Here is a 26,933-nt window from a genome sequence, read left to right on the forward strand (position 1 = left end):
GCAAATACTTTCAGTAGAGGTTGTCCATCAGATAACCTGCTTCCATGCACACCATATAAGTGCTTAAAGGGGGTAGCCGTCACCTTGAATTGGATTCTGATATTGAAAAGACCTCTGGTATTATGTACTGTCTTGGCAGCATTCTTATTTTAATTTTGCAAAAGATTAATTAACATAAGCAGAGGACTGTATTTGAAATGCAGCCTAAGATTAAAAGCCATAAAGTAAGAGGCTGAAAACTGACCTTTTGCCATTTGAGCTATGATGTATGTTAAATTCTTTCTACCAATTTGTAATAATTGCTCAAAGCCATTATAATATTTAACCTTTCAATGTTTCCTGGTAGGAATTGTGCTTGGCATTGATAGACTTATAGGTGAAGAATGTACTCACAGAAATACTATATTGCATAATTGAGGTGGGTAGCCAGTGTGTTTAGAAAATAACTTTCTCATTTATTAAGGACAGGATAGAAAAAGCATCACCTTCAATACATAATTTAGATGACAATACAAATGTATCACCTATACAAAATCTCTAAGGAAAAAGGCACTTGTCAAATTAAAGAAGAATACTGGGAAGATAAGATGACAACTATTTTGATTGAAAGCAACTTAAATTTCTTTTCTGGCATCTGTGGCATTGTATCAGTTTAAATCAGGTTTAGAAGGAGCCATAAAACGTTGAGAGTGCAAGTGATAAATCCATTGTCTGTTTCTTAGATAAGCAAACTTTTGGAAATAATGGTATGTTGCAAAGTGAAGATATTCCGGATACTAAATGTATTACTTGGCTATGTAATTTACCTTAAGAAAGCACATATTGAAAAGGTGAATGCCAAGAAAATATTTTACAAGTTGGGAAAAGACTATAGGATTGTCTCAGATTATCTATTTGTTCTATAAATATCTGCCAAACTAAGACATGAATCTATAATCAATTTGATTAAGAAGAATAAAAGAGAATTCATGTGGAAGCAATTTCAACCTTCCTTTCCTCTTAAGCAATTTGGTATATGTTTTATGCAGACTTTATTAGCAATTATTGTAGCCTCGTTATAGAAATGTGTTAGTGATTTAATGTGAATACTATGCCTTGTAAATCTACAATCTTTTTGATATTAGTTTAGCATGTTCCAAGTTATCTTTTAGTAAAAGGCATATATTTTTCTACATATAACTCAAGTACAAGCCAAGGTGCTTGCTTATACCCAATTCACTTCCAGGACTTTTTTTAAAAACTCGGTCAGTTGTCAGAAATAAACTATTACAAAGAAGCAGGTCTGCAAACAACAAGGCTTCACTTTCGGAGATACACAAGGGCCTGAAATGAAAACACTGCTAGACGTCCAGTGAGACAAGGCATAGTTTTTTAAAATCCAAACCTGTGGGCACCATTTATAGAGACATACCAAGTGCATGAATTATACACAGTCCTTAACATCTGAGTTAAATCTTATTCTTTATCTTGCTTAGTAACAGATATAGTGGTACATATCTTGGAAGACCCTTTTCAAGCAAAATGTCTATGCAGACTCTCAAGTCATCCAGGTTATGGTTGTCCCAAAGGTGCTTTTTCAAAAGGCAACTGGACTTTGTATTTCTTTGAAGACGTTTCATTTACTATCAGAACTGAAGAAGCTTTTTGGATGAGAAGCAAAATGTCTTCAAGGAAAAACAAAGTCCTGTTGTCTTTTGAAAAAGCATCTTTGGTCATTTACAAGCAATTACTGTGAGGCCAGCTGTGAAATAATCCCATCCTATGCATTGGTCAACAGAGTTCTTATAAAAAGTGAATGACATCCTCTGCATTCCTCTCTTAACTTCTTTCTTGACTTAGAAGATAAGCATGATTGGAAAGTAAAAAAAACAACAACAAAAATTACAGAATACAACAATGGATTGTTTCATATTGTTGCTAATAAAACTGTGTGATCCGTTTATAGAATGACCTGCTCACTTTTGGGGGAGAGGGCACAGGATCATCTTCCTGGCCATGGTAAGGACTGTTCATGAATGAAGACAAATATATGTGTCCCAAGATAATGTTGCAGGATCCAGTCTGGTTTGGTCACTGGGACCAGAGGTTTTGGCTTCTGAGCTTTTGGACTCATGCTGGAGCCCATCCTCAGGGATCTTCTCTACCAAAATGAGTGTGAGAAGTACCCTGAGGATGAGCTCCAGCATGAGTCTAAAAGCTTTGAAGACTAAATCTCTGGTTCCGGTGACCGACTCAAATTGAATCCTGAGAAATGTTCATGCTATCTGGCAGACAAAGTCCCTCAGATTAGTGTGGGGTTGCTCTGGATGAAATAGCACATTAAAGATGGTTTCATGTTTTGCAAAGCCAATGATTGCAGCTAAGAACAAGTAGCCGACAAGGAGATGGACTCCTTCACCCTTTCTGGGGGAGAAAAATGAGATTTCTCACATTGCACTACATATGGTTGCAAGCATTTTATTGGACTCATTTCTAAGATGTATACTAATGTTCAGATTTTTCTTTTAACCACAATTTTACAAATTGAATATAGCCTGTAAAATGCCTTTTAATCTGTTGCATTGTTTTGATTTTTTTCCAGTGTAAGACATATGCCTGTGTTTTGGAGAGTCATCTTATGGGGCTTACCATAGACTTTGGCATGGGCTTTGTATGCTTCGATGCTGCAACAAAGGTAAGGACAAGAGATTTGTATCAGTGCTCCAATTCCAAGAATCACATGATGGAGTTATTTCAGTGATTGATGAATGAAAATAAATAAGAAAATGGTGAATAGTCAGCATGTGATGCTATGGTCATTTGTACTTGAAGAAGGTAAAACATGTTGGCGAAAGTACTTCTGGTGAGAGAATCATGTGTCAGGGAGAAAAAAAATCAAGAAAATTGATTGATTGAAAAAAAAAGATTATAAAATCATATGCAGATCTTTTTTGAAAAAAATAGAATTGTGAAATTATGTTTTTGTAATGTCAGCATCTAACTTGTTCTAGTAAAAATAGGCCTTCTGAGACTATGACTTATAGACTTCTCTCATGTCTGAATTTTTTAAAAAGAAGCACTGGATTTTATTTTCTTCTGCCATAGCAGAATATTTGAATAAGTAGAAAACAAGAGATAACAATGCAAAAAGTGATCACAGCTAAAAGTATTTGTACTATAAAGTATCTGATGTACACATCTACTCTTCTCTGGTCTCCTCCCCATTCTTTCTGGACTACTGACTATATCCGTAATCCTACTGCCACATTCTCCATAATCCAATGGAATATAAAATTCCTATGCTGAAAGAATGGATACTGCCTCCTAATCAGAGTACTGGTGACCCTAAAATGAATTTAAGAGGAAAAACATAGAAGATTGCATTCATGTTGAATCACCAGGAGTCTGAGATGGACCAGTTTTGGTTTGTAATTTGGTCAAACTAAATTGAGCTACATTTCTCATCTTGCTGATTATTGCAGTTTACCAAGATCAGTTGCAAATATATCATACTGTCACGTTTACTCTTTGCTATAAAATTGTAATATAGTAATGGGATGAAAACTACTGCATGAAAAGATAATATTTTTGAATTACAGTGCTCTACTTACAAACAGGCTACATTTCAAGAAGCTATTTGTAAGTCCATTTTCTTCATAGATCCAATCAACATTTTAAAAAAAACATGCAGAATAACCCTCATACCCTCAAAGTAGTAGTGAGTGCCTCAGCTTCTTCTCAATCCTTGCTCTTGGGGAATGGTCTAGGTCCATGATGGGGAACCTATGGCACCCAGTTCAGCTCCACTGTGCATGCATGCGCGCCTCCCACCAACCAGATGGTCTTTGGGCCTCTGCCAGGGGGGCGGGGAGCATGTGGGGGCATGAGTGCATGTGCGGAGGTGGGGGCATGCAGGGGGGCCACATGTGCATGTGTGTGGGGCCATGCATGCATTGCATTTTTGGGGTTCAAGTGCTCACATGCATGCTTTAGGCACTCGGTCCAGAAAAGGTTAATCATCACTGGTCAAGGTTGACATTTTTTCAGTGGTAGAGGAGCCTGGCTTTGGTTCTGGAAGACCTCTCTGACATTGATCCACTGCAGCTTTGGCCACTGGCACCAGAGTGTACTGGTCATCCCACAGGCCATTGGAACTCTTACTAAGGCCTACCAACAAGACAATGATGTGCCACCACCCAACACAACTCACAGGCAGAGAGATGAGGTGTACACTGGTTAGTTTTGAACAATGGTGGACAGCTCACACTACACCATTCTCCATGGGGATAAACAGGGGTTAATTTGGTGGGGGCTTCTCAACAGCACAGAAACTCATAGCTCCAGGTCCTGTTGACCATTCTGCCCAGTTCCCCTACCATGAGCCCCTCTGGGGAGTTCAGGGTACATGTGGGTTTGGACTATCCTGGATGGTCTCACGTGGTGTGACTCAACTTTTTTTCTTCTCCATCCAATTAATCACAGACTCCATAGGCTAACTCTCCAAGATTGCTGTTCATGTTTGCCTTTGGCAATCCTCTTCCTTCCTGAGGAGTTTGGATCCTCTTTCATGTGTTTCTGTACCTATCTCCACTGTCTTCAGGTGTAGGATGCAGCCATCGATATGAGACTTGTGCAGTTGTGCTGCCAAATGTATATATGCAGTGCACCATAAACTAATCCTGTCCTGTTTTTTCCTGACTGCCAAGACCCTCTAGGTTGGAGTTACAGACAGGTTTGTTCATATTGGGAAAAAAATGCAACTCAAAAGTTTGTTAAGTAGAGACTATACTTGCCCAGGGAAACAAAACCAGAGCAGATGCCTTCCCTTAACAATTAATTATTCTGACAACAGTTATAACTTCTAAGGATTTTAGACTAAGGTGCCTAGAATAGTTCCATCTCCCTACCCCAACTTAGAACAAATGACACAAGCTGAAATAGCTTTCTATTTATAGATTGCTCTCAGGATTAGATGATATTGTTCTGATCTAGTTGTTATAGCAAAAAAAAAAATGCACTCTCCACATTACTCATAAATCAGGTTGTAGTTCTGCAATGGTAATAGCAAAGCAAGGAAGAGCCTATATTTTACAAATGAAGGCAAGTATACATGTCCCAAGTTAATGTTGCAGGATCCAATCTGGTCATCGGGACCAGAGGTGTAGTCTTCCAAGCTTCCATGCTGGAGCTCATCCTCAGGGAACTTCTCTCTCACCAAAATGTCACATTCTGGCAAGAGAAAAATTAACCTAAGGATAGGTTCCAGCATGAGTCCTAAAACTCAGAAGATTAAATCTCTGGTACTGGTGACTAACCCAAATTGGATCCTGCAGTTTATATTTTGTGTCTTCTTGTGCTTCTTTCCTATAAAATGTAAACCAATATCCACCTAGAGAAACTGTTTTCTTTGATGAAATCCAGCTGATATGAAACTGTAGGAACAGAGGATATTAATGTAATTATGGGTTCATAAGTATATCTTTGTAGCAGAGAAAACTTAATACAACTGAATTAATCATAATACCCCACTGGCACAACGTACTGATCAAAGAGAAATACCAGCGGCCCTAGCAGACAGTAACCATTAGATACAGACTCAGTCCTTGAAATATTTTTTCTAACCTTATGGCAACATACTTTGCTTACTCACCTGAAGCAAGTAATTTGTTTTGACAAATTCATGACATACTCTCAATTCTCACATTACCATGATTACTGCAAGGGTGATCAGTGCTTTTCTGCTGATTTTGCCAGTCCAGAAACATGCTTCAGGTCTTGTCAGGCAATACTACTAATTCTTCCAAACTACTTACCTGATCAGAAGACTAAATTTGGTTTGGAACTATCCACAGGGCACATCCTGTATTCCATTACAACACATGTGTGTGCATTTGCGTCAGATTAAGTTTTTCTTAGAGTTTTAAGAATTTCAGTTTCAATACTGAAACTGCATATTTGGTAAGTGCTTCTGTCAAATCACTCAGCAAAGTATTTTTCACTCAAGTTGTTGAACATTTTTCTAAAGAAATAAAGTTCAAAAACGGTTCAATTCTTCTTTCCCAGGAGACAATGGACACTTGAAACAAGTGCCAGAAATAGGCCTAAGTACTATCTACCAGACTACTAAATACTACCTAGCAGCCAGCCCAGAAAAAATGGCTAGAGTGATCTATAATTTTAGTAACATTTAAACTTTATAAACAGAGCTAAATATTTGCAGCTGAATGAGAACAGAACGCAATCAACAGTAATGTATTTTCTTTTTACACAGCCCACAAATAACACAACCATAGCAGGAATGCATTTCTCTAACCGCTAGAATTCTTTTCAGTTAATTCAGTTAATAAGTATTCAAAAATAGATATGAAAATTCTTGTTTTAAATTCTATTTTATGTTTTAAGCTATTAATTAATTAATTAATTAATTAATTATACATGGACTTATTTTATGGACATACATGGACATATATTTTGAGAGCCAAGAAATTCTACAGAGTAGTCTGGCTAGTTTGTTTAGTTCACATTGTCGCGCTATCCACAGTGCACCATAACGAGGTAAACTAGCATTACACCCTAATAAGAATAAGAATAAGAATAATATAAGAATAAGAGAATTATTAGGAAGATTGAATTTAAAAGTAAAGATAATTGTCGATATTATATAATGTTGCTATTTATGTTTTGTATTTTACTGTTTGGTGTATGTGTAATAATAATAATAATATAATCTTTGTTAGAAAACACTGTTCATTAAAAAAAATTGTAGGTGTAGCCTTTTTTGCATTTGGAACTCTGTTTAAACAATTCAAAATTTTCCCAATTTTTACTATAATTTTATTTTATTTTATTTTTATTTTTCAATTTATATACCGCCCTTCTCCCTGAGCACAGCCAGAATTAAAAAACATGAAATACAAATATTAAAAACAATTAAAATCTATATAAATTTGGCCCAAAATTTAAAAAACCACAAACCAATTAAACATTTAAAAATTTTAAAAAAAATTCTTCCTAAGCCAGCCCGGCTTGCTGGAAAAAGTGGGTTTTAAGGGCACGGCGGACGGCACTGACGTCTTGGATTCTCCTTATCTCTGGAGGCAGCTGATTCCAGAGGGTAGGTGCCCCCACAGAGAAGGCTGTCCCCCTGGGGGTCACCAGCCTACATTGTTTGGCTGATGGCACCCTGAGGAGGCCCTCTCTGTGGGAGAGCACGGGTCGCTGGGAGGTCGTCGGTAGCAGCAGGCGGTCTCGAAGATAGCTAGGCCCTATGCCATGGAGCGCTTTAAAGATGATAACCAACACCTTGAAGCGCACCCGGAAGACCACCGGGAGCCAGTGCAGCTCGCGCAGGAGCGGTGTTACATGGGAGCGCCATGCTGCTCCCATCACTACCCACGCTGCTGCGTTCTGGACCAGCTGGAGCCTCCGGGTGCCCCTCAAGGGGAGCCCCATGTAGAGACCATTGCAGTAGTCAAGGCGAGAGGTGACGAGGGTGTGAGTGACTCTGCACAGGGAATCCCGATCAAGAAAGGGCCGCAACTGGCGAATCAGGCGAACCTAATAAAAGGTCCCCCTGGTTACAGCCGTCAGATGTTCCTCCAAGGACAGCTGTGTATCCAGGAGGACTCCCAGATTGCAAGCCCTTTCTGTGGGGGCCAAGGACTCGCCCCCAATAGTCAGTGATGGAGTCAACTGACTATATCGGGATGCCAGGAGCCACAGCCACTCAGTCTTGGAAGGGTTGAGCTTGAGCCTGTTCCTCCCCATCCAGATCCGCACAGCCTCCAGGCACTGAGACATCACTTCAAGGGCATCGTTGGGGTGGCCTGGGGTGGAGATGTACAGCTGGGTGTCATCAGCGTACTGATGGTATCTCACCCCGAAGCCACGGATGATCTCGCCCAGCGGCTTCACATAAATGTTGAACAGAAGGGGCGAGAGGACCGATCCCTGCGGCACTCCACAGACGAGAGGCCTCGAGGTCGACCTCTGCCCCCCTGCCAACACAAACTGCGACCGGTCGGAGAGAAAGGAGGAGAACCACCGCAATACAGTGCCTCCCACCCCCAACTCTTCCAGCCGGTGCAGCATGATACCATGGTCGATGGTATCAAAAGCCGCTGAGAGGTCTAACAGGACCAGAACAGAGGAGCAACCCCTGTCCCGAGCCCTCCAGAGATCATCAACCAACGCGACCAATGCCATTTCCGTGCTGTGCCCAGACCTGAAACCCGACTGGAACGGATCTAGATAAGATGTTTCCTCCAGGAATTGTGGAAACTGTCGCGCGACCACACTCTCAACAACCTTCACCATGAAGCGAAGGTTGGAGACAGGACGATAGTTGGCCAATATTGCCGGATCCAGGGATGGCTTCTTTTGGTATAAATCCTGTCTACAGGGTCCAAAATTTATGATTTATTGTACATAGGTTTCATTTTCATTATAGTAGTAATGATTTAGATCTGTATTCAGACTGAGCTCTTTGTATTTTATTTAATCTAGCTTAATAATTTTAACCATGCAATATTACTCTTATTTGTTAATTTTTGTATTGTATTTATTGCTGTTCTCTCATGACATATTTTTGTTACATATTTCTTTTTTCTTTTGATTTGTAAAAAGCCATTATCAATTTATTTTTCATTCATTTCCCTCTGTTCTATTTTTTCATGCATTTCCATCTAAACAATATTAACTTCTTCCCAAAGTACAAGTTTAACATAATAAATCTCTTTGACCAATTTTTCTAATGAATATGGCTTTATTCCTCTTGTAAATGTATTAGACATTAAACCCATCATTTTTCTTAATATTTGTATTCCTACGTATTTTCCCCAGTCATTAGAAAAAAATAATTATTCACTGTTAACATATTATACGCTAAATCAAATTAAGTCAATTACTTACAAATCATTTCATTTATCTCATAATTACTTACAAGTAGCTCAACAAATTATTTAAAAATTGTCTTTCAATTAATTTTCAACTAGCTATTTAATGGGTTTCAACATACTAATTATTAGTGAGCTTTAATCAATTTCCAGGCACTTTGGTTTAAATTATTATATTTCAAGAATAAAAAAAGCTAATTAAAGGTCTTGTTCAAATGTAAGTAGTTTACAGCTTATGAACTCCCATTCCATATATCTAATACTATAATTGTGTAGGAGGAATATAGATCTGTATTCACTAGTCTGCTGTCATAGATCAATATAAGTAATCCTCAATTTACGACCACAATTGAGCCCAAAATTTATGTTGCTAAGTGAGAAATTTGTTAAATCAGTTTTGCCCCATTTTACAACTTTTCTTGCCACATTTGTTAAGTGAATCACTGCAGTTGTTAAATTAATAACACGGTTGTTAAGTGAATCTGGCTTCCCCATTGATTTTGCTTGTCAGAAGATTGCAAAAGGGGATCACATGACCATGGGACACTGCAACCGTCATAAATGTGAGAATTATTTCTTACTCACTATTACTACCTCCAATATTAATTTGGAGGTAGAAATACTCTGTGTCATTCAATATCTTCATAATCTGACATGAACACAGTACACCAGTTATTATTTTCTATGGCATTTTCACTGAAAAACCCCAGATATTTCATCATTATTAATATTTGGGACATTCAGATTTCAAGCATCTGAGTTTTATTTATTACTGAACCCTAGATATTAGCCAGTACATATAAATTATTTTCAGTTGTCTGAGCAACCTGAGTTGTGCAGTCATGTACATAGCAATAAAAATAATAAATAATGTATGAATTTCTACTTCTATAGAACATGTTATGGGGTACTTTGAAATCTCATTGCTTAGTCTCCCCCAAATAATAATGTTCTTAAACTGAAGCTTGATCTTACACTTATCTCCTAATTTATAGATTATCTTTCTGGTATCATTCAAAGGACAGGTTGATTATGATCAATTAAAGCTTTATGAGAACACCCCATCAGATGAAAGCATAATTCAGAAAATATTGGATTCTGCAGAGATGGATAGACTGACATTGAAAATAAAAGATAAAGGAGATACGGAGTACTACTTAACATGGGATAGGTTTTACCAATGGTTAGATATAAGAGGTAGAGGTTAGATGAAGAAAGATTATTGTTATGTGCGTGTAAAAGATGAATGTTGTCTATGACTATAAATATGCTAGTATAATGAACATGACCATAAATAAGCTAATATAACAATATTGCTATAATTACTATGTATATTATTATTATTGTCATTATTACTATATCTGTTGCTTTTTTGGTAAAATGAAATGACTGGACAATACACTGTTTTCAAAATATTTATATATAAATAAAAATACTATTAAAAAAAGCTTTATTTTACAATAATATTATCAGAACAGATAATATTGAGTATAAGTTGTTTCTCTTAATATAATACATCAACAAAATTTCTTCTTGATTAATTACAAATTGCCATTTAGTTCCTTGCAAATAGTATAGGTATAGTATAGGTAGTCCTCAGCTAACAAAGGTAATTTGGACTAGAATTACAAAGGGATAACAAATGGGATAACAAAGCTGAAAAGAAATTTAGTCTTCTAGTCCAACCCACTACTCAAGCAGGAATTTCAGACAAATGGTTGTCCAATCTGTTCTTAAAAATCTCAAGTGTTGGAGCACCCACAACTTCTGATGGCAAGTTGTTCCACTGATTAATTGTTCTTTCGTGGAATTTCTCCTTAGTTATAGATTGATTCTCTCCTTGATTAGTTTCCATCCTTGATTAGCTTCTTGTTCTGCCTTCAGGTGCTTTGGAGAATAGGTGGGCCCTCTTCTTCTTTGTGACAGCCCCATAGATATTAGAACACTACTATCATGTCACTCCTAGTAATTCTTTTCATTAAACCAGACATACCCAATTCCTGCAACTGTTCTTCATATGTTTGGCTTCCAGTCCCCTAATCATCTTCTTTGCTCTTCTCTGCACTCTTTCTAGAGTCTCAACATTTTTTGTATCGTAGCAACCAAAACTAGATGCAATATACGAAGTTAGAAAGACATTACTTTATTATATCCAAATGTATTTGGTAAAATAGAGATAGAATACACAGACACACAGATTCCCAAAACCAGGGGCATCTATAATTCTTCAATAGAATCATAGGCACAACTGGAAAATTATACCTCACTCTTTTTTATATGTTTTGCATTGGTCATAGCTTCCATCTTGATTTTTTTAATCTGCTGAAACTCCCAATACAAACACATTAGTAAAAATTCACCCATAACTAACAGGTGAGAACATAGAAGAGAACAACGAGTACCATATTAAAACATCCATCCCTTTTATGATTAACTAGAATAGTTGGTACTAGACATAAGAAGTCATGCACTAGATTTGTTCCCTCCCCCAGGGTAGATACAACATGATCTCCCACAGAAAAAGATCCTATTAAATCACTCCAACCAGGCAGTTAATGCAGAAGAACAGTTGCAGGAACTGGATATGTCTAGTTTAATGAAAAGGACTAGGGGAGACATGATAGCAGTGTTCCAATATCTCAGGGATTGCCACAAAGAAGAGGGAGTCAAACTATTCTCCAAAGCACCTAAGGGTAGAACGAGAAGCAATGGGTGGAAACTAATCAAGGAGAGAAGCAACTTAGAACTAAGGAGACATTTCCTGACAGAACAATTAAAATGTGGAACAACTTGCCTGCAAAGTTGTGAATGCTCCAACACTGGAAATTTTTAAGAAGATATTGGATAACCATTTGTCTGAAGCGGTGTAGGGTTTCCTTCCTGGGTTGGATTAGAAAACCTCCAAGGTCCCTTCCAATTCTGTTATTCTATTCTATTCTATTCTATTCTATTCTATTCTATTCTATTCTATTCTATTCTATTCTATTCTATTCTATTCTATTCTATTCTATTCTATTCTATTCTATTCTATTCTAATGGTTCCTGTAGAGTTATCCAAGAGTCTGGTAGGGATTTTGGCTAATTGTCCATAGGAATAAAGGGCAGCTGGGGCAACTAACACTTGAATGGTCATCTTTCAATCACTGGCCCACTGCAGCTTCCTGGTTCTCTGAGGAATTTGGAGAGAGGAAGCAACAGAGGAAACTCCTAGAATACTGCTTAGAGGAAGTTTCATCCTGAATATGGAAAAGGGGCACCCACAGGTCAAACAATTTATTTTAATTCAGAACCAGCTTGCTTCTGAATATCACTTGTTGTGCAGTAAACAAACATAGACACTTGTTTTCATGTTGTATTTTTTTGACTCTGCAAGACATTTGGCTGTCCACTGCTAAAGTATTACTGTACTAAATGGGTCTTATTTTCTCAATATTGCTGGCTCTAGAATTCAAATAGCTTTAGCAGTTCCATATTTTCTGAAATTGGGTCTTATTAATAGGCATTGAAGCTAATTGTGCAGCTTCCAATTAAAATTAAATAATGTGTGTGCCAAGCAAGGAAAAGGGCCCTAGAAATAATTACAGCTTTTCACCATGCCAAACCCAGCACCCAGCATACTGCAGGCTATTTTTATTCATGATGAGTATAAAATTGCAGGAAGTGTGGCTGATGCAAGGATGGTAATTCAAGGCATAACTAAATAGAACGGCTTTATAATATACATGTTTGAAGCTACTTTTTTTTCTTTTTAAATGTTTTCATACTGAGAAAACCCATTTGATGCAGTAAAAAAGAATAAGAATGGGGTTCTTTTGAAACTTGTCATGAGATCATTTGCAGTAAAAACAAAACAAAACAAAAAATAGGGGAAAAAATGCCTTGCGAGCACAGTAGTGTCCCACCTGGTTAAACAGCATGCAGAAGAAACCATTTCCATTCTTCATTATTTTCCTACAGCACAATGGACAAACTTGCTTCTACTTTATTCTGTGGGATCTGGCCTCCCAAATGATAACTCCTCTTACAATGTAATTTGTTTAGAAGGGAAGGTTATCTGCTACCATACTTAACATTTGCCACACTTGATACATTAAATCAGTCTGATAATAGAAAGACTGGACCATTTGTTAGGCTATTATTATATGGAAAGTCACATGGAATAGCAATTAAGGTGCTAGAGTAGGAGTCTGGAGACCAAGAATTCTGTGCGTCCCTTAGCCCACATGAATTTGGGCCAGCTACTCTCTGTCAGCCCAACCCGCCTCATAGGTTAACTGTGGGGAAAAGAATAGGAGGAAGTGTTATATACAAAGTTGTACAAACAAAGGTAGGATATGAATCAAATAAATCAATAAGCACAATTTCTACATGCTAATATAGAGTCAAGTTAGCAAATCTTGCTCAGTTATGCAGTTATAGCACTTCTGTGTTTTGTTTATTTATTTTGGCTTCTTCCTTCAGGCAGTCTGCATTTATTCATGAATGTTAAGTGGTTTACTTCATTTATTTTAAGTCACTCTCTTCTTCAAGTATGGTTCCTGTGCATCTTATGTAAGCAAGATACAAAACAAAGTCATTTTTTAAAGTTGTGAAAATGCATAATCTGCTGTTTAAAAATATTCAAATTTAAAGCCCTTTCTTTAAAAAAAAAAAAAAAGGAAACTGTCAATTGGCATCACAGAGATATCAGAATAAGCAATAGGTGAAGTCCTTTGGAGCAAAGATTTTACAGTCTCCATACTGAACCGCCCAGAAATATCTTATATGAAGATCTTAAAATCTGAACAGTTGCAGATCCTTTTAGATTTAGAATATGCTTCATGTTAGCATCATCTTCTGGTCTCCATGCTTCTTATAAGTATAAAGCAATGCATAAGAATATCCACCAGCATGCACAGAAAAGGATAACTTGCCAACATCTTATTCCTAACACTGGGAAGCTTAGTCAAATTGCATCCTTACTGCTCCAAGTTTGCTAAAAGTTTATATAAACATTTTGGGATCAGCATTGTGTATATTCATTCCTCTTATTTGGATCCTGTGCCCATATTGACCATTTTTACCCCTTTCAGGGACTTTTGGTTGCAACAGAACAGTTACCAAAGGGTTGTCCAAAAAAAAAAAAAAATTGCTATTGAGCAATTGCTTGTAGATAATTCCTTAGTCATACACATACTTTGAAAATCCAATTCAAGCCTATTTTTTTTCCCCAGTTATGGATTTATTAGTGTTTTTTTCTCAATGTCAAAATATCAAAAGTTTTGAATCAAATGGATTGTAAATGCTTAGTTTCTACCAAATTCAAGCCTATTTACTACAGGGAAGCCATTTTTGTCCCACCTCTCACTCAGCTACCAGAAGTGTCAATCTCTAGCCACCAGAGCCAATAGTGAGGTTTGTTGGAAGTTGGAAGTAACCAGACAAATTTCCCATCTCTACTTCACAGCAAAAAGACAGCAGCAGAAAACATATCAGCAAATCAGGTGGTGCTAAACTGTAAATGAAAGCTGTAATTTCCGTAGGATCACTGGGGCAAGGAACATTCTTTAATGGATGGAGTTTTCAATCTTTTGACATTTGCTCCTAAAGTTATTTGTCTCTCCTTTTTAGTTTAATGGAGCAGTATTGCTCCATAAGTTTAACAAAGGAATGTTGAAGTATAGAGAAGGCATCCATGTTCTGTCTCTGAAAACCCTTCTGAAATAACAGTTGATTTAATAATCATTCACTAATTAATGTTGATTTATAATTATATTTAAAGGCAACTACCTATTTTAAAATTAGTAGAAATCTAATATATGCCAAAATTTATACAATTCACATATTCGACTGGTTTGACTGAAATTGCCTATTCATTTCCAAGAATTTATTTCTAAAGATTTTCAGATATTTCCAAATTTTTCTCAGCACACATATGTTGAACACTCCCAGATTGCTCATATTACTATTTCTTTAGTCTTATATCTCATAGTTTTGTGATGTGTGTGTTATGTGTTATTCCTGTTACTGAGACCAACATTTTTGATCACCAAATGCCCATCTAAACTGAGGGATCTCCACAGGTGCCACCAATGGCATAAAAACTATGGGTGTAACCAAAGACATAACTGTTTTTTTATAGGTGTGATAACAAAATGTATGGCAGAGAGTTTCTATAGCAGGGGTCCACAATTCTCAGGCCCTGGCCTACTACTGGGCCTTGAGCCTTTTGGAACTGAGCCACAGAAGTGGCGGGTAAGTGCACATGTGCATCCCCACTCGCCTGAGTATCAGGTATGCGTGCATGCTCCATTTGCATGAGGGGCAGGTGCATGTGCCCGCCGCTCATGCAAATGCAGCTGCATGTGCCATGCACTTGCCCACTGCTTGGGCTGAACCATTGTCTCCTCGCCCACTGGTTCACAAAGCCAGAAAGGTTGGGGAACTCAGTTCTATAGCATAGAATTTGTCCATGTACCCTGTTTTCCCCAAAATAAAACATCCCCTGATAATAAGCCCAATCAGGCTTTTGAGCGCATGGCAATAAGGCCAAGCCAGAGGTTGTAGAAAAAAATGCTTTTAAAAGCCTCTGACAATCAGGCAACTCAGCTAGGATTATTAGAGGCTTTTAAAGGCATTTTTTTCCCTATTGTAGGGAAGGTTGTAGAAAAAATGCTTTTAAAAGTAAAAAAAAAAACCAGCCTCTGATGATCATGCAGCTCAGCTGGGCATGGGGGGGAGCAGCAGGGATTTTTGCTACCAGTTCTCTGAACCACCTGCCGCCATTGCTACCGGATCAGGCGATCCGGTCCGAACCGGGAGCATTTCACCCCTGGGCCAAGCACTTATTTCAGGGTTCAAAAAAAATAGAAGACAGGGTCTTACTTTTGGGGAAACACGATATATCTGTGTGTACATCAATATATACATAATTACCCTTTCTTTTTATTATTTATGTAATTATTTTCTTGGTATGCTTGTCGGGGGAAATATAGATTAGATAGATAGATAGATAGATAGATAGATAGATAGATAGATAGATAGATAGATAGATAGATAGGAGAGAGGGAGGGCAGGAGGGAGAATGTGAGGAAGAGAAGAAATATGATATTAGCTCAAGGATTAACACTAGGAGATAGATATCTGTATCTTATCCTGCCTCTTAAGTTTTCGTTTTTATATATTACTATAGGCAGAATATTGGCCAACATAGATTGTCTCAGGGTGGCTAAGTTATGACTTTATAGATGAGTTTTAATATCTATCATTATTGCTGAAGAAAACAATACCATTTTGATTACTGTTTTCCCATATTAATCGACATACAATACCTGTTTTACTTTTGTTGTATCCTAAATTTTGCTTCGCCTTTCTTCAGGGGCAAGTATATTCATAATATGTATACTGGTATACCACACAAAGGATTATATATCTAATTAACAGGAGTGTTTTCTCTTTGTTTAAAACACTCTTTCTCTTAATCTGTAATTTTCCAAGACAGAAACAAGCCCTGTCAATCGATGGTGTCTCTTATGTTTTGTCCCTTAAGGAGGTTCAATACTTTGTGATTGTATGACATCAACCAAATTGAGATACAGAACATTCCACAATATTCCCCCAATTTTAAAAAATGCAGTATTAAGCTAAAACTATGCTTAACATAGGATAATATTAAATCTCAGAGAAGGATTCCAAAACTATGTCATATGGGAATGACATTCAACCCATATACATATACATTGAGTACATATGGAGTATGAAACATGATAAGTTCCAGTCTGACTTTAGCATATTGAGAACTCTGTTGTAAATATCTTGGTATATCCAAGATATGTGTTTGGTAGGTGGCGCTTATAGTACTTCATCAATCTTGGTTTAAAAGAAAGGATGAATTGTTCCATAGTGCAGATTTGCATTGTAGATGATATTTTAGTTTCAAATGATCTATACATCTTAATGCTCATTCAAAATTTCCATTTATTAGTTAAAAGCAGCAAGAGTCACTTACAGTTTCTTAATATATCTTCAGATTGCCTGTAGATGGCATTCTCTCAGTTTATATTGCCAACAGCTATAAATGAAGTAGTTACCAAATCACTGATTGCATAATGGGAAACCGATACCTTGTTTTAGTAATAAAGATGACTAGAAAATAGAGCCAGATTACTACACTGGCCATTTGTTTAATAAAATGTAACTAAATAACTTTTTTTCTTCACAATGTCTCTCTTCTGTTATTAAATAGGATCACTGAAGTTAAAAAGTTCACTTCAGATGAGAGAAAATATATATATTTGCTAATATTGGCAGGTTGAAAATTTCTCAGATATGCATTTTCTTCTGTAGCAGTTTTGTACATTAATGTATATATGTGTTTTTGTTGTTTGTTTCCTTTAGGCTGTACTATGGCGGTACAAATTTTCCCAGCTTAAAGGGTCTTCAGATGATGGCAAGAGCAAAATTAAATTTTTATTTCAAAATTCCGACACTAAGCAGATTGAAGCAAAGGTAAAGAGAAGAACAAAATTCCTTTCCTATTATCAAACTATTGATAACTAAGTAACAGGACGTACTTACTGTCACCCTTTTCTAACCAATTTGTCTGAGTCCAAAACTGGCCAGAGCATTGTGTATTGAGTTCAGAACTGAATTGGCACAGCAATATGACTATGGCTAACTAAGAGAAGACAAAGCAGTTTGGTGTAGTGGTTAAAGCATCAGGATAGTAACTAATGGACCATAAGTTCTATTCCTATATTCAGCCTGAAACCAGCTGGATGGGCCGTCACTCTCTCTCAACCCTAGGAATGAGGCAAGGGCAACCACTTTCAAAAATGTTTCCAAGAAAACTGCAGGGACTTGACCATACTGTTACTGGGAGTGAAAGCTAACTCAAAGATGTTGAGTTAGCTTTCTCTCTCTCACACACACACAAAGTAGGAGTAGCAGACAAAAGTAGAAAAATCACTTATTTCTCTTTTAAAATATCAGGACTGATAGGGGCCAATAATGATACATTAGTTGTGCCATCATATCATATAGGCAGTAACTTCTGCTGCTGAAAAGTTGGAGATTGGAGGCTTTGAGGAAAAATCTCATAAAGCTCAATTTTATTCTTTTGTAATTTTTCCTATTCAGTAGGGATACATAAGATAAAATCTAAATTTCAAAAAATTAGTAATGTCACAGTGGGTTATGTTGTAAGGTCTCCTGTTTCGACTTCTAATGACCAAAATCAGGATGTGCTTGAGGAATAGCCTGGCAAAGAAATGGGTAAAAAGGCTCTTTATATACAATATTCTGATATTTTGTATTTCTGATATACACGAACACAGAGATTTTAAAAAATTTTACAATTTTATGATCAGAAATTTTCTGAGTTTCTGCATTGATTAAAAATGTATGTAAACTAAAATTTATTTTAGACTACTTAAAAGAGCAAACCACAAGGATTATACCCATCACATAGTATCTTTTTTATTTAACTACCTTTTCCCAATTATTTGAAAATATAAAATAATTATAGTTACAAATTTATATTTTAAAATCATAAAAACTGTGAGTTTTGTAATCTGGGTGCAAAGAAAGTAATTTTGTAGTAAGACAAAAACATTTAGTTTCACAATAAATAATAGAACTGGGTGTGTTATGAATATATTTGATTTTCCTAAGCCTTTGTGTTTGTGTCTCTACAACCGCTACTTGGTGCTTTTATCACAATATATGATAACTAAATAAATGGGCTTGTCTCTCATACCTGATCATTTTGCTTTCACTTTCAGGAATTGGAATTTTCAAATTTATTTGCAGTTCTGCATTGCATCCACTCATTCTTTGCAGCTAAAGTGGCATGCTTGGACCCACTCTATGTTGGCAGTCAAGCCACAACTGCCCCTACTTCTGCTTCTGTTGCTTCTTCTTCTTCTTCTTCTGCTACTACTACTGCCACATCATCTGGCAGCTGCAAATTAAAATATATGACTTGATAACTCCCAGTCTTGTACTTGTATCCTTCCACAAGTATGTAAGACTGCTGTATAAATATTTATCAGCTTATTCCTTGAAGAACAGCAAGCATTAGAACCGACTCAAGGCATGTGACATCTTTCTACAGAATATGGTCATATGGGATCATAAATTAAAACTCAATTTTACAAAGCAGCAGTACACAATGAAGTTGGAAAATCCCATTGTGGAACAATATCTTTTTACTATAATTTGATTGTGCTTTGACAGCATTCAAAGAAAAAGAAACAAAAATAACTGATACATCACCATGCTTAAGCATTTAATACAATTTTCAAATCTCAATAATAATAGAGCAGTATCATTTCCTTGTTTCCAAATGTTTTTATATGACAATTTACTCAGCTCTGTATTTGAAGTAACATTCTCTTGATAGACTATATATGAAAGAATGACAAGTAAAAGGCATAGAGTGTGTAAGACCCATGAACTGGCCATGAAAAGTGATAACTCCTTAACAAAAGAAAAAGAAAGCACCTTAAATATCATTGCAATTTTGTTCATTTGTTCATTTTTATTTTGCTTTCAAGCCATTATTGTAATGATCAACGTATAGCCATATTAGGCCAACAGTTTTAAAATTAAATCTAAATATATTGAAGCCATTCACAGTTGAAACCTACAATATAAGCCTGTTAGACTTTGTGTTCACAGAGAGCAGAAAAGGGCTTATGGGGGCATAGGAGGAACTTAACATAATTGTGTGTTCCTCTTACATAGTTGTTGTATAAAAACAAAATGTTTGAATGTTTGTAGCATTTGTCAGAATGCCCCAATATATTTTATTTTTGTCTGTATAAAATGTTGGATTACAAACAATGGAACGGGAAGTGTCATTTTCTGGTTTTCCCTGGATTTATAAAGGTTAGACTTTTCTTCTTCTTTCTGGTTTCATTTTAAATGTTTCCTATTGCCTCTTTTTAATGCTCACAACTGGAAGAGCTCAGGGCTAACAGTTTGCAAATCCTGCTGTATGGGAACTCTTTTCCTACTATAGCAAATTATTGTGTCCCCTGTCATTCAATCTAAAAAATATGAGCATTTACAACATCTACATTTTCTCAAACTTAACATTTTATTCTGGAGTAGAATATTGAAACTGAAGCATTAGAATGAAACCGTAGCTTAAATTTAAATTAAGAATAGTTAAAAGTCTTAGCTTTAAATCAGATTGCTTTGACCTGGCAACTCTTAATATACCAGGACAGCAGCTTCCAGATGCAGGTGTCCATTCTAAGACACACTGACATGACATGAATCATTGTGTCAATGACATGGGTCATACTGATGCAAAGTACATAATGCATGTCACTTGTATAACAACATCCTAAAACCTATGCTATCTCTTGCCTTCCTGTGTGCACACCTGCTTCCAACAGCATTCTGTAGAAAAATTCCAAAAGTTTCTATCTCAGTACATTTGGGTTCATTACTTTTGGAAAGGTTGCCTTAAATCCATAAAGTATTGTATTTCTAGATACAGATTTGATTTATTGATGAAATCTAGTATTCAGAGTGGTTTTAATATGACTTAATTAGAAGATAATGTTACATTATGCCTCCTGTTATTACATTTTATAAAAAAAAATCTTATAATCTGCCAAATTTGGTTCTTAATTCCCAAACTCACTGATTTACAATAAAATCTTGTACAAAGTTTAATTTTTAAATGCAATTTTCATATTGTCTACCAAAAAGCAACTAAGAAATAAGTCCCTTATTCTCATAAGGAACTTATTTACACTTTTATAGCTTAACTAACAATTATTAAAAAATCACCCTACAATAAGCAAGTTTTTTTTTTATTCTCATAGTAGTTAAGAAAAGAATTGAGAAGTTCTAAAAAGAAAAACCTAAAATGGAATTCTTATCATTCTAATCCTAAATATATAATAATCCCTTTCTAGATATGTTCTTTAATAAGTATCATCTTCAACTATAATATTTATAGACTGATTTTAATAAATTCCTTATATGTGAAATATTAAGTGTTTAGAAAAACATGTTTCTGAGTATGCCAATAAGAACCCTTTTTGCTCATAATGTAAGGACTGGGCAGATCCTTCAAAAGAGGTGTTTCATAATTCATGGTAGGAAAAGGCATCGCCAAGTGGCTCTTCATACATTCAGAGGTAGCTAAGAGCAGTTTAGGGAGCAGGCATGTCAATCTGAAAAAAGAGACATGACTGCTCTAATGAGTGTGTGTGTGTATGTGTGTGTGCGAGAGAGAGAGAGAGAGAGAGAGAGAGAGAGAGAGAGAGAGAGAGAGAGAGAGAGAGATCTCCTTCAATTCTCATATTTGAAAGTGCTTACAGTATTTCCACACATTTGAATAATATGAATAAGAAGAGAGTTCTCTGACAATAAAGCAATCATTCTAAATGCATTAGAAGAGCCAGCCACTGTGATATAACCTTTTCTGTGTACTATGTGCACACACACAAAATACCTAAAAGGAGTTATAAGCATGCCTTTTAAATTATTTTATGATGAATGCTGAGATGGAATTGTAAATTTTGAACTATTATATGAGTCAATAATATGCTAGGGTTCCAACGAACAATTATGATTTTCTTTTCATTGAATAACTTAGTTTTTCACTGGGCATCATCATGCACAAATTTAGGATGCATAAACAAGATTTAAATCAGTGTAACCAAATTTTATGTACAATTCTCTATTGCCATTAATCAAAAAATGCACAAAAAACCCTCAGTTCTCTCCAGAGCATTCTTAAGTTTTTTATTATTTTATTTTCCACCAAAGGTGGTTCATCTCCTACTTCTTTTGCCCCATCATATTTTCCTACAAAAAAATGGGATGTGATTTTCCACAAACTGTGTGCCACCTTCTGTACAAAGCCACAGTAGTTATTTAGATTAATAAACATATTAGTACGCATGGACAAAAACAGTTTAAATGAGTTCACTTTACAAAATCAGCTACCTAGAAAATTGCCTCTCTGAATTTTGATCAAATGTAAAAACATAGCACAAATATATTATAATGTAAAATAATAGCCTATTTTTAAAAAGTTTTATTCTATTATTAGTTATTTACATTCCAATTATTTCTAGCTATCATTAAATTTGGAAGGAAGAAATATATTTTAACTCCTAATGTCACCAACATTTCATATTATAGCTAGACAAGCATATCTTGGTTTGAAATTTATAGCAGTAATTTAGAGGGGATCTATACCCCACGTTTCCCCATTTTCAAAGAAAAGAAAATTTTCTTTTGTGTTTCAGTTTATATTGTTTATTAGAGATAGCAAATAAAATTGGTACACTAGAAGAAAATATGTTACTTGCACAATGGCACTGATCTGCCTGCTTTTCAAAAATTGGGGAAATTATTTAGTAGTGACCCTAGTGTACAACATTTACACAATTTCCACATATCATGAAAGATACAGTACATTTTGTAAAGCCAAGAAGAAAGATTTCCAAGGTGAATCTCCTATTCTGCTCCATGAAATATATAAAAACAGGACAAAATGAAGAAAATACTTTAAAGTTTAAGTTTAAAGATTGAGTTATCGATATTATCTAAACAAAATAATATATGTTATAATCAGGAAACTGTATCATGGTTCTTGTATATGCTGAATAGTAGAATACAAATTCTGTGAAATCGGAATATTATAACATTTTGCCAGGATGTTACTTAGCAATGTAACATGTGATATATCAAAATCTTCTTCTTGTACACGTAGCATATTGACACAAAGAGAGATGGCCTATGATATGGGAAAACAAAGCCAAGATTCACTAGCATCTACCATTTGATGCAAACACAGCCATTTGTAGGAAGTATATCAAAGCATTTAGTGAAATTATTCCATATTGTTTAGAATTACGAATTCATGATAACATCTGACAGAATGATCCATTAGTCATTGGATTTGTCCATTTTGTGAATTATCTAAATCAAGGAATCAATATATAAATTTGACTCATTATATAAATTCACAACTGCTATCTTTGGGAGAAAACAATCTAAATATTTATAATTAGAACAAATAAATATATTGACTTTAATAGAAACAGTAAAAAGTCAAGTATATGTGTAAAGCATGATTACATATAAAACAGTTACATTTATTATTCAACTTGTAATTCATGTAACAATGAATATTCATTAATGGAAATTATCTTGATTGTGCCTTAAAAATGCCACTCTTTACATGCTGCACAATTATAATTGTAATATATTAATTTCTTATAGTTGTGACCAGTATACCTAGTTATATGTCCCAAACTGGCTGTTATGAAATTATGTTAAAAGCCATAAAACAATATGACATTGAAATAGATCTATTTGAATTACATATCCAAATAGAATTAAGAGATTAATTATGTAGTCCTACTTCATTTATTTAATGATTATATAATTTGTTGATATGGAGAATGTTTGAAAAATGTAGCATTATCATTTAAAATGAATATTTGAAGTCCACACATCTTAAAGTAATTGAGGTTTAGAAATATTGTTCTAAAGAACTTATACAAGGTAGAGAAGAAGTATCTATGATATTGTTTCATGGTGCCTCCAATCCTCCAAGGTAGCTCCTGGGTGAAAAAGCACGAGACAGAAAACCCATAGTAAATTTGAAGACCTTGGATCCCAGTAATAGAGTAATGGTAACCGAAAACGATAGCTTAAGGTTGCAATATATAAGTTACTTTGAAAAGAGTATATTTAAATGAAATGTCACCTTTCTATTTTTAAAGCTACAACATAGAGCAAATATTGTTTATTTTAATATGAAGATTTAAGATTAATTGTTTCAATAGGCACTTTTAAACCTTTTTTTTTTTTTTTGAAATTTTCAGAGCTTCAGATAATGAGGAGGATGCATAGGTTACATAGTATAGGTAGCATTATTTAATGGACAATTTGGAATGGTGATATTAGGAGACCGAGTTTCAGTCATTCCTTAAGCACAATGTCAGCTAGGGGTCCATGGGGCAGTTACTCTCTTTCAGCCCTAAGAAAGAGGGCCCGCCCCCCCTTCCGCCCCCCCCCCAAATATCTTGACAAGAAAACTGCAGGAACTAACTCAAAAACTGATTTGAAAATTGAAAACTGACACATACACACACACAGACACAGACACACACACACACACACACACACAAACAGAGAGAGAGAGAGAGAGTTTAAAATAGCTCAGAGTATTCAGATGTAAAAGAAATTGGTATTTAAGATGCTAAACTTCCTAATTGAAAAAGATGAAGATAGCAAGAGAAGGAATGGGATTAATATTTAACGAAGTCATCAAAGTATGTAGTCATGAAGGACAGGGCTGATATGCTCCTGGTTTGGGCCGGATCGCCCGATCCGGTAGCGATGGAGGCAGGTGGTTCGGAGAACCGGTAGCAAAAATCCCTGCCCCCCCCCCATTCCCAGCTGAGCCACGCAATTATCAGAGGCTTTTTAAAAAAAATTAAAAGCATTTTTTCTACCACCTCTTTGGCCAAAAAAATGCTTTTAAAAGTAAAAAAAAAAAAAGCCTCTGATGATCGCGCGGCTCAGCTCGGATTCTCAGAGACTTTTAAAGGCATTTTTTTCTACAACTTATTCAGCTGAAGAGGTTGTAGAAAAAATGCTTTTAAAAACCTCTGACGATCCCATCTTAGTTGCCTGATTGGCAGAGGCTTTTTTCTTTTAAAAGCCTCTGACGATCAGGCAACTCAGCTGGAATCGTCAGAGGCTTTTAAAAGCATTTTTTTACAACCTCTTCAGCCAAAGAGGTTGTAGAAAAAATGGTTTTAAAAGTAAAAAAAAAAAAGTTGGCCACGCCCACCCAGTCACATTACCTCCCCACCAAGCCACGCCGACGGAACTGGTAGTAACAAATTTTAGATTTCACACTGATGAAGGAGCAGTCACCTATTTTTCTTTAAAACTATTTTTTTCTATATAAGCCATTTTAAAAGAGAAGACACGGTATATTACAAGTTCTAGAGAACTGTAGAGGACTCTGGCACTTCCAAAGCAAATGCTCTGACTATAGTGACTCCAGAATCCCAGTTTCTAATATGGCAACTACTCTTCTACTCTATTGAAATCTATAGTACATTAGAGCACCTTATCTTACAGAAGCCTGCATACAACTAGATACAAACCATGAAGGCTCCTTCACTTTAGACGATAAAACTAATGATATAAAGAAGCAAGCAGTCTGATGCCATTGTTGGTGGTGCTTACAATAACCTTGTAATATACTCTTCAAGTGAATAAAATATAAAATATTCTTAACATTTCATATAATAGTAGATTCGGTAATGTTTTTCAATAATATATCAGTTCTGCTGCCACTCTCAACAAATTGTATATTATTTTCCCTACCACTATTATACAATAATCCTTAGGCTATTCTGTGTTATTGAAGACAGGAGCAAAGGGCACAAGGAAACATTTAAATAGAAATATTGATGGCAGATAATATTATAGCACATGGCTGGTCATTTGAATTGAAATAATGGGGTCTTTATTTAGAGTCTGCAGACATTTAAAGTTGACAATTATGTTAATCTGATTTTCATGAAAATAATTTACCGTGTTTTAATGATATCAATCACCCTTAGAAAATGAATCCCTATGGAAATAACTGAAAATTTCATGAAATCTATAATTTTTATGTTACAAAAGAGAAAATGCTTTGATTTGCTTGAATTCAGATATTGACCTCCAGTTCAGAGATCGATTATTCCTGTTGACGAATTGCTCTATGAATCAGTGTGCACACAAAGTCACAGTGATTGCAGTCTTATCAGTGCAAGCACGAAACCCCTAGCATATATCTGCACTGAATGAAGAAATATGTAATGTGTTTGTATATATGCTTTCTTCCTTTTGATACAAACAGAGCCACTGAACAATCAGTGACAGAGCAGCAAATTAAAGTATTGAAAAGGTTTACTTATAAAGTTTAATTGATCACTGGATTATAGCCAAAGTATGTATCTAAATACATGTTATCCCATTCAAATATTCTAAAGTTATGAGTTTTAATCATTCTTATAATATTAAATTCTCAGACATTACTGAACAACATGGTTGCATTTATTTCTATATTTAAAGGTATTTTTCTCTCACTTTATGATATAATTATGTCTAAGTAATATGTATATATATAGGGTTGGAAAATGACTATTTTTGAAGGAGATACAATTTCTTGGCAAAGAATATTAAAATAATGTCAGCTATGTTTCCCCTTATATAAAAAATGATATGATTTAGGTTTATTCTCATTGCTTTGTATGTTGTAATATCTCATAAATTTTAAATACTGACTGGGGAAAATGGCAGAGCAAATGTAAGATAAAGTATTATATATTTTATAAATACTAAAGTTTAAAAGACCTCATGAAACGTTCTAAATATTTATTTTGTTTTTAGTTACATTTGTGGCTATTTGTAATGTTTTGTGACTCATAAGTCATCTAGTTGTTTAAGCTTCTCACTGTACCTCTAATAAAACCTTTCCTGTTTCATTTTGTTTCCTTGATTTGTAATAAACCGTAATCAAAACAAAAATAAAATACTTTTTTAAACTATTTCTGAAGTATCTGCTTATATAATATATTTACTGTATATGCCTTCTCTGTACATTCAAGGTTTTGTGCTCAGGGCCAGCTCTAGGCTAAGACTAGGGCATAGGGAGCCAAAATTGAAAAGACTTCCCAAAACTCAATAAAAAATAAAAAGCTGTAATCATGTATTCTAACCAGTGTGCCCACTGAAGAGTTAAATTTAGTTTCACAGTATCAACAGGGAGGGAATGTCTGAGGGGGAAAATAAAGTCAAAAGTGTAAATCTTAAAAACTCAAAGAAAAAAAAAGCAACAAGAGGGAGTCTTTTTTAAATGCCTAAAAAATTGGAAGATAAGTGAAACCAGAGAGCACCAGAATATGACTGTCTCAGGTGCCAAAATGTCTAGAGCTGGCCCTGTTTGTGTTGTTATGTAATATGTCAACTTTGTGTGTACTATGTACTAGATCTGGTCACATCTTTTTTTTTTTTTAATTTGATTTATATGCCGCC

The 26,933-nt window shown here is 35.4% G+C and overlaps 1 protein-coding gene across 4 annotated transcripts in view; it reads left to right on the top strand.

The window, feature by feature from the left end:
* SNTG1 (syntrophin gamma 1) overlaps nt 1-26,448 on the top strand; it is a 235,069-nt gene extending 208,621 nt beyond the window's left edge. For all 4 annotated transcript variants that reach the window (XM_060681983.2, XM_034429744.3, XM_060681985.2 and 1 more), the window contains 3 exons: nt 2,582-2,674; nt 17,250-17,360; nt 18,635-26,448. In XM_060681983.2, the coding sequence (XP_060537966.2) occupies nt 2,582-2,674; nt 17,250-17,360; nt 18,635-18,838 (408 nt within the window). In that variant the 3' untranslated portion in view covers nt 18,839-26,448. The remainder of the gene's footprint in view (nt 1-2,581; nt 2,675-17,249; nt 17,361-18,634) is intronic.
* The last annotated feature ends 485 nt before the right edge of the window (nt 26,449-26,933 follow it).

The sequence above is a fragment of the Pantherophis guttatus genome, chromosome 3 (assembly GCF_059756535.1).
Source record: "Pantherophis guttatus breed Tessera chromosome 3, ASM5975653v1, whole genome shotgun sequence".
In the NCBI taxonomy this organism is placed as follows: Eukaryota; Metazoa; Chordata; class Lepidosauria; order Squamata; family Colubridae; genus Pantherophis; species Pantherophis guttatus.